Source organism: Poecilia formosa, unplaced genomic scaffold (genome assembly GCF_000485575.1).
Source record: "Poecilia formosa unplaced genomic scaffold, Poecilia_formosa-5.1.2 Scaffold13, whole genome shotgun sequence".
Lineage (NCBI taxonomy): Eukaryota > Metazoa > Chordata > Actinopteri > Cyprinodontiformes > Poeciliidae > Poecilia > Poecilia formosa.
In genome coordinates, this window is record NW_006799952.1 from 4,411,634 (window position 1) to 4,428,686 (window position 17,053).

The 17,053-nt window shown below is 38.1% G+C and overlaps 2 protein-coding genes across 3 annotated transcripts in view; one reads left to right on the top strand and one right to left on the bottom strand.

Annotated features, from left to right (window-relative positions):
• The first annotated feature begins 174 nt into the window (after nt 1-174).
• Nucleotides 175-7,802, top strand: synm (synemin, intermediate filament protein). The gene is made up of 4 exons (XM_007545735.2): nt 175-1,072; nt 1,886-2,010; nt 4,142-4,221; nt 4,352-7,802. The coding sequence occupies exons 1-4, from the start codon at nt 272-274 to the stop codon at nt 6,355-6,357; spliced, it is 3,012 nt and encodes a 1,003-aa protein (XP_007545797.1). The 5' UTR covers nt 175-271; the 3' UTR covers nt 6,358-7,802.
• Nucleotides 7,754-17,053, bottom strand: part of ttc23 (tetratricopeptide repeat domain 23) — a 14,968-nt gene continuing 5,668 nt past the window's right edge. For both annotated transcript variants that reach the window (XM_007545734.2, XM_016668206.1), the window contains exons 6-11: nt 12,781-12,952; nt 12,561-12,666; nt 11,729-11,856; nt 10,734-10,883; nt 9,022-9,104; nt 7,754-8,173 (exon numbers count right to left, since the gene is read on the bottom strand). In XM_007545734.2, the coding sequence (XP_007545796.1) occupies nt 8,062-8,173; nt 9,022-9,104; nt 10,734-10,883; nt 11,729-11,856; nt 12,561-12,666; nt 12,781-12,952 (751 nt within the window). In that variant the 3' untranslated portion in view covers nt 7,754-8,061. The remainder of the gene's footprint in view (nt 8,174-9,021; nt 9,105-10,733; nt 10,884-11,728; nt 11,857-12,560; nt 12,667-12,780; nt 12,953-17,053) is intronic.

Below are 17,053 nucleotides of genomic sequence, written 5' to 3' on the forward strand. Positions count from 1 at the left end.
TAATTAAAACGCTTCAACTGTTTGTACATATTTCTGACTGCACGTGAACGCAGCGTAACATCTGCCATGGCCACAGCCCGAGGCGTTCCATAGAGCTTGGGACGCTCCTGTGACTGTGATGCGTTCAGGACCCGCCCTCCTTCTCCTCCTGCACTTGTCAAAGGGCACCGATCGCAAATTACATCACACTTCAGCCCTCCGACGCACACGCAAATAACCCATCTGCACGCAGCATTTTTTTGAAACCAAATTTTAATTATAACAGATCAGAATGCTTCCTTTCAAGAGAACTTTTGACCGCGAAAAACAGCAACTGCAAGAGCTGAACAGCAGACTTGCTCAGTATCTATCCAGGACCAAGCAGCTGGAGCAAGAAAACGCGCATCTTATAGCTGAAATTAACAAACTGAAGCGCGGCAGCGGGACGGCCGAATGGGAGCAGAGGTACAAAGCAGATATGAAGGATCTGAGGAGAATGGTGGGGCAGATCTCCTTCGAGAAGTCCCAGGCGGAGATGGAGAGGGAGAAGCTATGGCGAGAGTTGCAGACGGTCCGGTCTCTGTGCAGCGAGCAGACCGAGGCGTGCAGGGACATCAGCGGCGAGCTGAAGGGCTGCGAGCAGGAGCTGCAGCAGGCGCACAAAATTAACAGCGACCTGCAGCAGCGGCTTCTTCAACTGGAGAGCGAGTACAAGCGCTTAGAGGACGCGCACAGGCATGAGACGGCCAAGCTCCGGCATCAGGTGGAGTCTCGGGTAGTGCCCATCATCACGCAAACTTACCACGGGCCCCCGGTGGTTTCCGTGGAGGAGGTGCAGGAGTACGCCCGCGGGCTGTCCGAGGGATGGATAGAGACGTTTGAAATGTACCAACAGAAAGTGGAGGAGATGGAGCAGTCGATCAAAGCGGACCAGGCGAGGCTTTGCGACCTACAGAAGGAGAAGATGCTGTACGCATCCGAGCTGGGCAAACTGCGCACGGAGGCGGAAAAACAGGGCCAGGTTCAAATGCGCCTGGAAGAGGAGCTCATGCACATGCAGGACAAATTCCGAGTGGATTTAAGTGAACACCAGGTGAGTTGGTCTGTTACTAAACTGCAAAAAGCATTTATCAACAAGATTGACATGCGTTATTTGTTAAAATCGCCCAAAAAAATAAATAAATAAATTACAATATACAGTTTCAAAGACTTCAAACTGAACAATCTGCTGATTATTCCGACGAGCCAGGGGAGAGGGGTGAGGCTGCATGGTCCCTCAGCCACACCCACAGTCCATAATGGCTCTGATGCAGCTGCAGCTTTCAGTGCCTGCAACAAATAAATCATGCATAAGTGAGAGTCTAAAGCCTGAATAACTCTGAAAATAATTGTCTCAAATATAAGAAATGCATAACCAAACCTATATATAGGAAATGCATAACCAAAGCTAAGTGCATGTTTCAGAGACTAAATATCAGATTTAATTTAAGTTTGAGCTAAAATATCTACAAAAAAATGGATCCTGCATGTAACATTTGACCTTGGTAAAAGGCTTTAAATGCAGAGAGACAATCTTCCTCACAAGCACTTTACTGTTGCTAAATGACTTCAGCCACTTAAACAATTAGCTGTCAGGCTGACAAATCCTTACTAGCCTCCCAAAGGTGATGGGGACTTAAACATGATGGCCGTACTGTGAATAAGTCACAGTATTGCAGCAACAAATGAATTTCAGTGCAACAAAAATAAGAATAAAACCATAAATCCAGTTTTCAGATGATTAAATCACTGTGTTCTGATATGTTTTTGCATGAAATGGATTGCAACATAGATCAGCATGAAAAGATTTTAATAATATAATTAAAAACTAAAATGGTGAAAACTTTATTTTTTCGTTTTCTTTCAGTTAATTATTGAGCAGCTGGAACATGAGAGAAACATTCTGGCTGAGGCTATGGAAGAGAAAATGAGGGAACATCAGCACCTTCTCCAAGTGAAAATGGATCTAGGCATGGAGGTGGCAACATACAGGTGATGAATCGCTTTGCTTTAAATTCTGTTCTCAAATTCTAAACAAATAATGACTTTGTGTAAATATTCACACTGAGTAGAAGAGTCTTTTTTATTTCAACATTTTGATTTTTCACTAATAAAAAAGACCAGGTTACAGGCCAGATTTTTTTTTTTCTATGACTAAGCAAAGCAGGTTATAATAAAAAAAAGGGTTAAGTAATGCAATCGTTATAAAAAATGACTATGTAAAAAGTAAAACTGTTGTTGAACAAATGACTCCTTCAGGTAAGATTTTTTTCAGATCCAAATATAATTTGGAGTAAAAATACATGTGAATATAAACCCAGTTCAAAAAAATGTACTCTCTTTAGAGAGAGTAAATTCTCTCTCTCTTTAGAGAGTAAATTTTGGGTTAATCAAGACTTTAGAAAAAAAAAAAAAGGTTTTTACTTTAAGTTTCACCCTCATTGGACCACAGATTTGGCCAGCCTGCATAAACAAATGACTCAGAGGGGACTTCCTGCTGGAAAGATGGTTACCATCATTGCCTTGTAGCTAGAAGCCCTTTTAGTGCAGACTTCACATTTTCCATCTTTTTTTTTTTTTTTTTCCAGTTACCAGGCCAGTCCATAAGTATGCATGGTTATAATTTGTATTCACCTGAAAATCTAAAATTGTATTTCTGGACCTCTAGACACTCTAAAAAGAACCTTCTTTGTGCAACCGACTGATTTATGGGTCAAAACCTTTCCAGTGGCACTGGTTCATACTGACAATTTAATTTTCAAATGAACATTGAATTTGTCAGTCATTTTGTGCATCTCCCGTGAGATGGACAGGCGACCTGTTCAGGATGTACCCGGCCTCTCACACGTTGACCGCTCGAGACAGGCACCAGCATCCCTCACCACCCCACATGGTATATGCAAGTTGGATAATGAATGGGTGGATGGCTGGATATGTGCATCTCCTATTCCATCACATTCCAAAGGTGCTGTACCGAACTGACATGTGCTGACTGTGGAGACCACTGGAGTAAAGTCAATTCATTGTCATGTTCTAGAAACCAGGACTAAACTTTGTTAGATAGAGCAACAGTATATCGGTATCCCATGGTGTTAAAACAATTCTCAAATGGAAAGAAGGGGCTTACATTGTGCCAAGTGAACATCTCCCTCACCGTCACACCACCACCAGCTCAAAACATTAATGCATAGCAGAACAAAATGTGTTAATGTTGTTTACACCAAAGTCGAACCCAAGCAATTTAATGTCTCAGCTGAAAGTCAGACTCATTTTTTTTTTTCAATCTGGTATTCTTTTGGTGAATATTTGTATATTCACCACATATAAAAGCCAAAATCCACTAAGCTGTTGCCTTGCAATTTAATGATTAGATATTTATGTTAACAAGCAGTTGAACAGGAATATCTAACAAAGGGGCGAGAAGTGTATTTCTATAGATATTCAGCTGTTCTTGTTCAAATGCTTATGACTTTTTCCTGTGATATAATTACCTAATTTATATTGATACATTACAAATAATGCCTTCCCAAGATTAATAATTACACTCCGTCCACTCTGTCATTATGACTTTATATGGATCTCTGAGGTCTAGTCTGTATAAAACATTTGGATAATACAACACTCCCTTGAAGATGTGGCAACAGCACCATGTGTTTCTGTAAGTGTCACGAGTCAGCTTTTGCTGTGAGATTTATAGCGTAGAGCATGGACAGCCAAACATTGTAGTCGTTATTTTTAGGTCAGTCTATTGAAAGGCAAGCTCCAGAGAGGTCGTTCTTTTCAGAGACACTTTGGTTAGCTAACTCCTGAAGCGTGGCCAAGGAAAGGTAAGTCGTTTCAGCTAAATACAATATGTCTTCGTTTTTTTTTAAACATTTTAAATAACATTGGCTTAACATCATAGTTTTATGATTACTACCTTATATGGTCAGGTTCAGGATACATGCCGTCCTGTAAGTCTTGAATTCAGTTTGAGGGGAATGAAATGGCAGACCTGAATCATGTGCATCACCTTGTGAGGTATTCATCCTGAAGTTCGTTTCATAACTCTGCAGAAGACCTTGACATCTCTCATTGATATTGTTTGCACTCATGTAAGATATTTATTCTTGTCTTTGTTCAGGACTCTCCTGGAAAGTGAAAGAGTTGGTATGCAAGGTGCTAACAGGAGGATGACCCAACATCAAAGAGAGAGAATAATAGGTATAGCGCCAATAAAGTATTTGCAGCAAAAATATTATTATCTTTTATCAATGTTTTACTGTGATAAATGAGATTGCATGCAACATAGTTAATGCAGGAATTATTTACAATTATTTCTTTTCTGGCTTAGATATCAAGGTGCCTGCCCAACATTACTCTCCAAGAACTTCAACCTTAACCTCAAGAAGACATATAGATATGCGGTATGCATCACCAACAAACCTGAGAAGACCACCTGTGACCTCTTCTGGCTCCATAAGTCCCTCCAGGGTCATTCCCATTTCAGTTGCAGGAAGGGCACGGCATCAGAGTCCAGCATCCAGAAGGGATATGATCTCGTTCAACAAAGCTCGGGCTGCCACTTCTGTGCCTACTACCAGTACCGAAATTGGCCAGGATAAAAACAAAATAAGTAAGCCTGCACAGAAAACGGTAGCAGAGGAGAAAACCATGAGATTCAAACAGCTCCCTTATGAAAGCAAAGCCAGTTTTTCACCAGAGACAAAGTCGGTAAGAGTGGTGTCGCCCCCAGCAAAAAGTATTGCTCAAACTGTCACAGAAAGCAAAAGGCAGGTGTCCAATGAGAAAGAGAAAAGTTATGCTCAAGATGAGTTAAAAGACAAAGAGAAGGCAGAACCTATAATTGAAAAAAAGATACTGGACTCTGTATCTGTCGAAGAGATTATTGAGAAAGTGATCAAACCTGCAGGTTTAGAAGCCAAGGCATGTTCATCGGGAGACTCGAAAGTCAGGTATCATGTGGAGAAAAGTGAACAGGAAGATGGCACCACTAAGACACAGATTGTGCTGGAGTCCAAATTCGAAGAAGAGATGGATGTTTCCGAGGACTCTGCCCTGGAGGAATTCCTGAGCCAGGGTGTGAAGAAGGTATCATTGGAGGACATAGAAGATACAGCAACAGGAACCATGATTAAAAACCTTCTAAGTAGTCTTCAAGGGGGAGAAAACATGGAAAATAAGTCAGTCAATGTGGAAATTATTGAGGAGCCCATTGAGTCTTTCAGTGATGAGGAGCTTGAAGCTGAAATAAAAAGAACATCAAGTTCTTATGAGCCCTCAAGATATTTCCAAATTGAGGAGATGGAAAATGTAACTCACGAATATGAAGAAGATAAGAGTGACGATAATGCCACAGTAGCCTCCAAAAGAGGCGCAGACCAGCCCAGTGGTGGATCTGTGCATGTTCAGGAGTTCTCTAGAGAAAACAAATCTCCTAACGTCTCCTGTGAGCAGGAGCAGGAGTTTCATGAGTACTTTGTGTCCACACCAGATGAAAACCTTTCTGAACCTGAGGATGGTGGAGGAATAATGTCATATGGCCATTATGGCATTGTAGATGATCTGTCTGATGAGAGATATTACCAAGATGAAAGTCTTCCCCAGAGAAAAGTGATAGTCGAGGAAAGTGAGGAATACAAGTACAAGTCAAGCAATCACTCGTCCCCCAAGGAAAGTTTTCCAGAGTGCATAATTGAAGAAGAAGTCCGGGTATCGCCTATAGTGCAAGAATCCATGCTTGAGTTCCTGAGAGAGGATTCTTTGGAACCCAAAGAGCAGCTGAAGGGAGCCTTGGAGACACTACAGAGCTCAGTCTCTGGTCCCCTGAGGGAAGAGTTGGCTTTCCTCACAAAAGTGAGCAGCGAAAGTCCAGAAAATGTGGCAATCAAAAAAGTCGAGCAGTCAAGTGGTAATGGAACTATGACTATAGTTGCAGAGCTAAATGTCTCACAAACCCTTGAAGACTCTGGGCTGTTGGAGGAAGGAGATGATATTTCTGAAGAGCAGATAATGAAAGCTCTCAAATCTTCCAACCTGGATCTTGAAAAGGCCTTCCAAGGAGGAGCAGGTTCAGGGTACAGCATCAGAGTGTCCAAAGAAGAGGGGGTTGCATATGCTGAGGGCTTTGAAGGCTTTGGCAGCATAGAGGAATCTGCATCTAAAATAATTGAGAAACACATAAAACTAGAACCATCAGAAAAGTCATTCACATTCCAGATGGAGGAGCAGGGTGACCATGGTGAGGAGAGCTCAGAGCAGTCCCAACTCTTCGAAAACCCAGAGAAGTTTTCTACTGAAAAAAGAGTTGCAACAGTTTACCTTGAAAGGCCCTTATAAGACTTACCGGGATTCTTTTTTTTTAAGAAAGTGTAAAAATTTATATATAAGCTTTATGCAACATGGCAGTGGCACTGCTAACAGATGCTTTAACAAAGACATACTAATGCGGACAAGATGACATTAGAACTACAAACCCCAGTCAATCTATCATGACAAATGTGGATGTTGGTTACAATCTTTGTATTGACTTCATTTTTACTTTCATGTAGCTTGGCTTATACACTTTGTATTTTTTTGGTATTAAACTTCTTTGTGGAGCTTTTAAAAGCCTATTCCACAGTTTACAGCAGACCACTAACTCAGTCATCATGTGCCATATTGTTGAATCTTTTGGATCAACACTCATTACAGACCAACACGGCACTGGGAGTTATGGGTGCTGTGCACCGTTTGCAGATTGGGACTGCTTGTGCCTTGAGCACCTTACCAAAATGGAGTGATGTTAGTAGATGTTACATTCTGAGGACATAGGTTTCATTTAAAATAAAATTACTGGATATTTTGGATTGAGTTAGGATTTCACGTTTTTCATTACTAATAAGAAATTATGTATGTTTTAGGAAGTAAAATGTGTTTTGAGCAACAGATATAATTTGCAAACAGAGAAAAGTTGCTTGTTTTAACAATATATTCACGTTATTTCACACTGCTGTGAATTATTGGATTGACGACAAATATTCAAGATTCACATGAGATGATGGGATCAAGTTGAAATCCTTAGTCAATAACTTTAAATAAGTTCATCTGCATATAAATGAAGGCAATAATTAGAAGAAGCAGGATACATTCAAAAATTCGAATGATTCACTAATGGTGATAATATGGTTGTGAAGCATGTTGTGTATGTTTGTGCATTTATGTTAGGTATCACGGTGTTGGCATGACGGATTCAGTTTTGCTCTGACCTAAGCGTATTCAGGACTATTTTTGGATCATCAGCTTAGTGGCATTGAGTGTTCACAAGGGGTTGTTGTCTTGTGTGCTGTTTACCGAGGCAGAATTAGTGTGCAATGCATTCAGTCTGTTTATTTGTTTCAGACATTTTCAGCATGTTTGATTATTACACTTTATGCAGCAATTCATTCACAAAATCGCAATTTGTCATTATGATATGTAGCACAGACATGAGATGTTTAGCATAAACACACTTATCTGTTAGAGCTCTTCACAAAGAAAGATTTGTTGCGTTTAAGTGCCCAGATACATCAGGTTTCCACATATTTTCTGATCTTTTCTCCATTAACATTTATAAATTTGGAATACATCTTCATGCAAACTGGTATCTGGATACCATGTGCCAACACATTTTATTCACCAAGATTAATATTTGGAAAATCTATTGATTTATAAAGAGGATATTAGTCAATGTTTAATGAATGTGGAACAAACAAAATGATATGTATTTCATTTTATTGATTTCTGATAAACAGATGACACAACTGCTTTGGCTGATGGGGCTTTCTGCATTTCATTGATGAATATCTTAACAATATTAAAATATATCTATTGTTGGAATGTTTTGTGTGTATTGTTTTTCAGTAAATTCACATAGTAGGCTAGACAAACTAATTGCTTACATAATAATAGCAAATTAAATCTTAATTAACAAAATACAAAAAATGGTATTATCTACTGGCTCAAACCTTTAGGGGTACCATTTTAACCTTGTAAAAAGGTAAAGAAGTGGGGAAGAATGAGATTTCAAGCATCAAATGTAGAGTTATCATTTTCACCACTGGGTGGTATTACTGGAAATGTGTCTAATTTTGTTTGTCTTCTTCTTTGCTGTTGTCTCTTAACCACTTCAGGTGCCCTGAAAAGCAAACATTACATAGTTGATACACTAACATAAAATTATTAATATTAAAGGGTATATAACACCATACTTTAGAGTCAGAAAACCTTAAAGGGAACAAATCAAGCAAAATAATCCACTTTTCAGCCCTTAAGCAATTTTTTTTGTGTGCTTTGAGTGAATAGAAGTGCGGCACGTGAAATGTCTCATTCTCATTTTTTTTAAAAATCACAGAAAAAATTAGCTGACTAAAACGCACCTCAGAAAAGGGGTAAACGAAGGGTCCGTGGAGCTACAATAATGAGGAATTCACACTACTTTATATAGACCATAAGTAAATGATTTACAAGTGAAAAGGAATGACTGAAAACCATGACATGTCCACTTTAAAACATGAACTTTTTTAAAGTAGAATTTTTTTAAAATGAGAAAAGTTCATGCCTACTAAAGAAGGCATTATCATATAGTCATGTTAAAAACTTGGACACCCCATTAAATATTTGGTACTTTGTTAAGAAATGTTCATACTTTGATGTCTAAGCTAATCTTGGGAAAAGAAAGTGAAGAAATGGGAGGGCTCTTGCACATCCATGCACACCAAAGAAATAATGCTGGTCAGAACAGGGAACTGCGTACTTGGCTGCCATGAGATAGTTGTTTTTCCTCTCACGCTTTTTAAAAATGTTCTTGATTTTGGAGATCAACTATACCATTGAGAGCTGAGAGCTTAATGACTGAACATAGCTAAAAACGAAAGTTGAAAACATGATGATATATGCCCTTTAATCATCTTTATTTCCAACACTGAAATGTCTTAAAATTGAACACAGTGTAGCAGCAAATTAATCTTCGTCTCCAGGAGTTACCTTGACAACATGTTCACAGCTTTTTGGACTGCTTTGGATTTCTTGTGCTGAGGACCGTACAGCATGTTGTGTATATCCAAGCACTAAAATTGAAACATAAAACAATGACAGTGATATAGGTAGGTTGAAAATAAAAAGTGCAACTCAATCTGGATGGAAATAAACTAACATCCTAGCAACATACTGCAAACACTAAACATACCAAAATAACCCCAGTAGCTGTCCAAAGTTTACATAACACCTGTGCTGACCACTCGGGAGAGTCAAATCAAACAAGATGGATCTGTCATCTTGTTACTGATAGCGCTTCAGTAATCTTAAGGGTAGAGAGTAAAGGCTGAGACAGACACATTTTTCTGTCAGTACACAATCTGGCAGAAAAAACAAAGAAAAACACAGAGGTATTATTGTCCAAATCTGTAATGACATAACCTTTTAGCAAATTGAAAGTAGAGAAAAGTTGAAACATCTGAATATGATAACATACACTGACATGACATATGAGGAAAAAACTTGACTCTCTTTTCTGCAATCATTACAAATAACAAGAAGCAAATGTTTCAAAACCAGGAAAGAGGGAGGGAAAAGCTCCCCTCTGTACTGGGGAAAGCAAAACAGTGTTAATCTGGAAGAGATCCATCTGGCCTTTTGAATGTTTTTACGGTTGCTAAGGTTGATGTAATGGAAGGCTGTTTTTTTTTCAGCAATACTGCAGAGGAGGAAGGAGGTGGAGTCAACTTTGTGTCTGTATGAACTATTGTTCTTTGTTTTTAGAAGTTCTCTTGCATCCTATCCACTGTATAGGCCAGAGTTCCTTTGCAAAAGCAAGTTACTCAATCAGACTGGAAGCGGTTTCACGATGACAGCATTGGAAAATAACTCCTGCTGACATATCCGCTGTGGGTTAGAGTGTTTCAGAAAGGTTACAACTTCGACGTGGGGGAGATAGAGTGAGCCTTGATCTACCCTGTCATTCTTGGACCCCCCTCTCTGCTCAGAGAGCAACAACAAAACAACATAGCAACTGGGGTGCTTCACTGAGAGGCAAGTTCTTACAAGAGTCATATAAGGTCCTTTAGAGAGCTTAACCATGATGGGACAAGTGAGCTCATAGGGCAAATGTGAAAAATGACACCCCTCTTTACATAATATGAAGTAAATGAAACTATTGTACATATAAATAAAGGTTGAATAAATTAATAAAATATGTAGGTATTTATGGAAATATGCACAATAACTCAGGAATGTTGTTTTGTTTCAGGGGACTGATCGAACTGGGGTCAATCTGCAGCAGATAGCAAACTGCCATTGAACTTCTGTTGCCCATCTGTCAATTTCTATCTAGACTGAGGAAAAACAAAGTCACTCTGTGTGATATTTTACACCAGGGTAGTTGGCTCTGCACACTGCCCCCTTCCAAGATTAGCCTGTAACTCTGATAACATTCAGCTCTTCAGAGACAGTGGAAATAGCTTGTCTCAAAATGACAGGGGCTCTTTGTGTGTATTCTGGACTGGCTTGTCATCATCTCACTGACTTGAATGTGTTTAAACATGCAGACTCTTGACCTTTAATCAAACGATGTTTATACGAATGTCATACTCGATGACAGTAATTATAACATTCTCGTACATACCTTCTATGTCATCTTCTCCTACCTTAACAGGGAAAACAATTCTACATAAACTGTATGCATTGTGTCACATGATTACCTTTGTCATGGTCCTGTGGGCTTGGTTCACCCTGCCCTCAGTCATTTCCACACTTCCGATCAACTGAAGAGTCTCTGCTACCTCAGAGCTCAGGTCACCAAATGTAGAGATTTTAGACTCAAGGGAGGCTCTCTGGATCTCCACACATTTCTGTTGATATTGTACAAATTAAATATCAGCATAAAATGCAACATTTTTCAAACTGTGATTCAATTTATTAAGAAAAACAGAAAGAAAATCTTTCGAAACCATCTTCTCTTGTTGAATTATGGATTAACTGTGATTAGCACCCCTCCCTAGGACTATGGAAGAAAAAAATCGCAAATTCGCTCTGACTGGAAAAACTAACATACATCGCCAAGGGTAAACAGTGGGACTTTGAGAACCTCTGGGACCCATATCTGAGGATCATAGGGATTGAAGGCGGAGCTTATTAATGGGTGTCTTGGATGGATGTCTTGACTACAGTTTCTATTTATATATTGTCTTGTTATTTTTCTCTGTCTTAATCTAGAGGGTTTTGTATATTTTTGGAACTAAACACATGCAGGTTTGAATGGTGAGTGAGTGAGTGAATGTAAGTGTGAATAAGTACATGTTTACAAGGTTAAGTTTGTTGTTTATAAGTTTGTTGCGTCCTAAAAGAGAAAATTCAATAAAATATATTGGGAAAAAAAAAACTGTGATTAACAAGTTTGTGATTCAGTTTCACCACCAACACACAGGCCTAATTCCTATTAGAAAACTCCAGAGTCACAGCTTTTTACTTGATAAATGACACAGTCAATTGAATACTAAATTTTGTATTTATTAAAATTATCTATTTGATAATAAAATTAGATAAATGTCCAACAACATATCAGTGTGACAAAAAAGCAGAAAATTGCTTGTGGAGGATTATTCTGTATTTTTATTTATTTATTTTTTTTTTTACAAAGGAGTTATGGTATACTATTTGAGTGAAAAAGGTGACATGTTGGGAGGCTGTTTCTAACCTCCTGTTGTCCATTAATCAAGAGATATCGACAGAAGTCATCCTGGGCAGCAAGAAAAGCTGGATCAAGTGGACCCACAGAGTTCCTGTATGCACGTAGACTTCGCTCAAAATAGTGACGCGCAGTTTCTACAGCAACATGGAGTAAACAGGACATTCAAGTCAACAGTTTGGAGAATCTCTGATTTGCAGGTTGCATCCTAGCATAAGCATCCAATATCATTGTATCAAAACAAAGGTGATTTTTCAACAACAAAACCAAAAAATAATTTCAGATGTTAGACTTCACATTGCATTTGCCTTTAAGTCAGCAGCAAACCATGCCTCTCACAGCTGGGGTCTCTCAACACAAACAATGGAGGAATTTTAAAGGAGTGCATACTAAAATATAACTGATCAAAATATTTCTCATAACATACAATGCTATTCAGTTTAAGGCTGAAGGTAATGCGGATAACCCTCAGCAGACAAGCTCTGCCTACTTAAAAGAAATTCTGATAGGCTACTTATCAAAAAAACAAAACAGGTTACATGAAAAGTTCTTAAAGAAAACTCTGAATTAAGATAGTTAAAGCATTCTTCTTTATAGCACAGAAGTATCCCTCTAAATATATTTTTAAAAATGTTTCCTCTTATAATTATTTTATTTTTCTGGGTTCACTTAGAACAATCTGTAAATACGTTCTAAGTCCGTATGGCTTGATGTTCATTTCAAGCTGATGCTTATAAAATGATCTTAAAGAACTTGACATATAAGGAAATCAACTACATTCAAATTCTAATTAGCCTGATGTGTTTGAGCAGACCTAGTCAGTTTCTATCAACACACTCACCACTGTGATGTTGGTCTGGTGCAGCAGAAAGGATCATGGCCAGGCTGTGGGAGATCTGAGCTCCCTCCAGACCCTCTGGACTGTGACTCACAGCTATGGTATGAGCCTAGCAGAAACAATCAAGTGAAACAAGACAGATCACTAACCACCAAATAAGAAGGGTAGTTATGTAACAAAGGTTGGGAAAGTTCTTAAAAGAGACCAAAGAAAGTTTACTAACCTTAGAGAGATAGTCTATGGCTTTGTCCAAGTGATCTCTATCCTGTTCGATGGTAGCCATGTCTTTATAAACAGCACACATCCTCTCATGCTTATTGCAATTCTTCAGCAGGTCCAAAGACTTCTCACACTGGCTTAATGCCTCCTCTGGTCGATTTTGCCTGGCATAAACCCTATGAAACACAAACACACTTGCAATGTAACCATAACGATGAAGTGGAAATGCAACAATGCTGTGGAAAAGACTTATTCTCTTTTTGCCTTTTTTTTTTTTGTTATGCTAAGTAAATGTTTCAGATGAGTAGGAGTAAATGCAAAATGCAGTTTTCAAATGATGGTTTATAAAAGGAAAAGCTATTGACTCCAACCTTGCATAATATTTATAAAAACGAAAAAAATAAATAAATAAACCTGGTTGTGCCACCTGTGGTAGCAACAACTACTATCGAGCATTTGTAACTAACTGCCAATAAGGAGTCTTTCTCTTGTTTGCAGATTTGTTTCAGTTTATCTACACAGGAGGGATTTTGCACATGGACAAACTATTTAAGGTCAGACAGTTATATTTAAGTTCAAACTTTGATGAAACCACAAGTGGACTTGTTGGTGTACTCCTCCAGATCATTGCCCCAAGTACACCAAACATGCACCAAACCTTCACATCACAAACTGATGGATATTCTTCTTCAGGTTCCATGTTTTTTCCTATATGGATAACTGTTCCTCTGAAGTAGCTTTTGTAACCTTTTCCAGATTGGTGGGTATCAATGACTTTGTGTCTCTTCTGTACCCTAATTTCTTTAGAATGTTGTCATACAGATTTTTTTCAGATGGTTGGATCCAGCCCTTCGTGTGGCAGTGTGAGCCGAAACATTTTAGTATGATAAATAAAAAAATTGAAGAAATTTGTAGGGAGGGAATTGCGTTTTCACTGCAGTATATTTAAATAAAACTGTTAAAATGTAAATTCACATTTCGTCCTACTTTTAGCTGAAAGTACACAATAACACTTGTGCCATCACTACAAGTCTAAATCATGTTCCTACGGCAACTAAAGTCCAGACAAGCTGGCATCTTGCAGTCGTATTCTGCAGCTAATTAGTGTCGCATTAAAGACTGTAAGTAGAGAAACAAGCCTGTATACTTTCTTTACGCCATCAGTCCAACTTTCCAGCTGTTTCCTCTGAAGCTTACAGCTTTGCACAGCTCCTAATCTGAGCTTGGCTTCTTTGTTCTTCCAGGATGTCTAAATTAGGGGACATTCTTGGTGAGTCAGGGGAAACCACCTAAGCACATCTGGAGTTGGACCAAATGGCACAAGAGAAATGTGCACTGCATCTATAATAATTCATGGTTTGTTCTTCTTAAGCTCCCCACTCTTTTGTAAGTAATTTCCTTTTATACTGTGATGTATGAAGGCTAAGTTAACCACCAGAAGTACAACGGATCCACAAAGCTACAGCGTTAATAGCTTCAAACCACCTAATGGACTCTAAATTTAATTTAGCTCTAGTGCAGGGGGAGGGCAAAAGACTCAGAGCTGCACAGTGTTTGGCTTCATTGCTAACAGGCGCATTACAGAAACTCCGTTTGTTCTGGTCATCCGATACAAAAGTGAAAGTTTAGAATAAAATCCATTTGTAAATCTTTGATCAAAGGCAGTTTGATCAGTAGGGCCAGAATATGTGGGGACCAAGATTTCATGCTTGCCAGTGTTTACTGATTTCTGCTATAATCATGTCTCTGGAGTGAATGAATTTGGATCCATTGGAACATTTGCATATTATGGTAGCATTATAAAAGCCAATTTATTCAAATTTTCCAATGGTTCTTTGACATTATGGACAGCAGAAGAAGGTCCCCACCCATTAAAGTTCACTTCAGATCCATTTATGGCAGAACATTGACCGCAGCTACAGCTAAGTTCTCACATGAAGTCCTTCCCTTCTGTCAGCATGGGCAAAGTAAAACAAGGCCTTTCTATCCTTTCATTCACTCTGCATCCTTCCTGACCAAACGGCAACGAGACAAATTCTATTGAAAAATATCAAGAGTCCACAAAGCAGGGAGTAAGGCTGTGTACATAGTGTTCTTTTTGCAAATGTTTCCAGAACATGGTTGACGTGAGTTTTCCTGGGCTTCCCTTAGGTAAATGAAACAGAGAGGTTTTCCCAAAGTGAAAACTGAGGGACAAAACACACAAAAATCTTGTTTTAACACATCTGGCGAGCTTCAAATCATGTACATCCAGATTGATGAAAATGGCATGTATCGTTAATAAGCAAACTGGGAAATCACTGGTGAAAGAATCAGTTGATTTATTCTCTCCAAGTAATTAGAAAAAAGAGAGACAGAAAACATGTCAAAAGTTATTTAATTAGTAACTTTCCTAAACAGGCAGGTACAACATTAATAATATAAACATCCCATAGTCTATGCAACCATGGGGAAGACTGTCAACCTGACCTGTCATTGGCTTGCATAGTAATCTAACAAATCATTGCTAAAGAATTTGACTGTAAACAAACTGTAGCATACAAACATATTAAGGGAAAGTTGAGTAGTAGAAAGAAAATGTGGTAGAAAATGATCCATACACAACACACAAGAACACAGCTTTTGACTTAAATTACTAAATTTGTTTTTAGATGATAATCTAATTTATTGAGTTACATCTGTATGTCCAACACTCCAGACAACAGCCTCAAACAATAGAGGTTTGGTGACCCCTATCCAAAGAAAACTGAAAACACAATGCAAAATAAAAATAGGCCAAGTTCCCCGCAAAAAAAAAAAAAAAAATTATCTGGCAAGAATGTTTTTCTTTTATTTATTTAACCCTGCACTGGACACAGTGTGCAGACCACTGAGTACACTAATTGCTATTTGTTGATTAAGCAAACCAATTGTGTAGGAATGTTTTTCTTTTTTCTAAAGGCTTGTCAAAATTATTTTCCAGCTGAAGAACCAGTTACGTTTTTTTTTATTATTTATTTAAACTCAAGCTTGAACAAACTAGTCTTCACATTTTCAGCAGCTTCTTTTGTTACCGATACTTGTGTACTTCAATGAGTTGATTGGACTTTACGTCCCTTGTACATCAGTTTTCATTCACTCTTTTTCTTGAAAAGCTTTGTTTGCAAAATTTAACAAATACTGATGCAAGATGTGAGAAAAAAAACTGCATCTTATTTCAACGTAAGCATTAGAGAGTTTCTCATCTATTCATCATCCAACCAGCAACAGTTTCTGAAATACACCACAATATGTATCCAATTAAAACCTTTGACAAAATGGATTGATTAATGATGGTAACCATAAGAATCCAGAAAAAAGGCCAATAACTAGGGACAAACAAATACAATTTTAAATTTTGGACAATAAATCACATCTTACTGGCTGAAAGAGCAAACCTTGAGGCTGAATCGGAAACTTCATGGAATATTTGGAACAAGGATCCACAACAAGAGCGGAGCTTACTTTATTGTTCCAGGCTTTTGTGGGAACATTCCCCTCCATCACAACAGTGTTGACTGACAGAGCTTTTAGCAACGTGCCAAATTCTTAGTCATCAACCAACAAAGGAGATTTAGCTAGCTTACACACACCAGCCAGTCTGCACATTTTTTCAACCACACACATCAACAAACACCAACTCTCAGAAACAGATAAAGATGGTATCATTTAAAAATTCCCCTAAGTATAGCTCATTTATATACGCAGCTTTTGATTTGAAGTAAGGATCACCATTAAATACTAGGATGACTGTAAATCTTTTTGCAAACACGGTCATTGCAAAAAGAAAGACCACACACATTCTTTTATTTCGTAAGTTTACAAAGCAGATTATAACAGTTAGTTCATATTCCTCAATAGGTTTAAACAAATTCTAGGTACACTGTGTGCAAAATACCTAAAAACATCCATCTGATGCTCTATGGAGCTTATTTAAAATGTTGAGATTTATGGCAATTACTGTAGAAAGAGAGTAAACAAGAAGGGTTTGTTTGGAAGGATAGCTTCTTGTCTCTAAAAAGAACTTTGCACCAGGATTTTAAATTCACAAAGATTAATTTTAAGGCTTCAGTAGCAATTCTTTTGGACAGATTGAACTAAAGTTACAATCTTTGGCTAAAATAAAAGTGCTGAGACGAGAGAAGACTATGTACATGATGTACATGATGTTTTTTTTTTTTTGGTATTATTTTCAAAGCCCTCTTCTGACACATAATAACATGTACTAAAATTATTTTATTTATTTATTTATTTATTTA

Bases quoted from the DNA above. Each gene is read 5' to 3' on its own strand.
- synm (XM_007545735.2), top strand. From the start codon at position 272: ATGCTTCCTTTCAAGAGAACTTTTGACCGCGAAAAACAGCAACTGCAA. The intron at 1,073-1,885 runs GTGAGTTGGTCT...GTTTTCTTTCAG, and splicing joins TGGATTTAAGTGAACACCAG to TTAATTATTGAGCAGCTGGA. The intron at 4,222-4,351 runs GTATAGCGCCAA...TTTCTGGCTTAG, and splicing joins TCAAAGAGAGAGAATAATAG to ATATCAAGGTGCCTGCCCAA.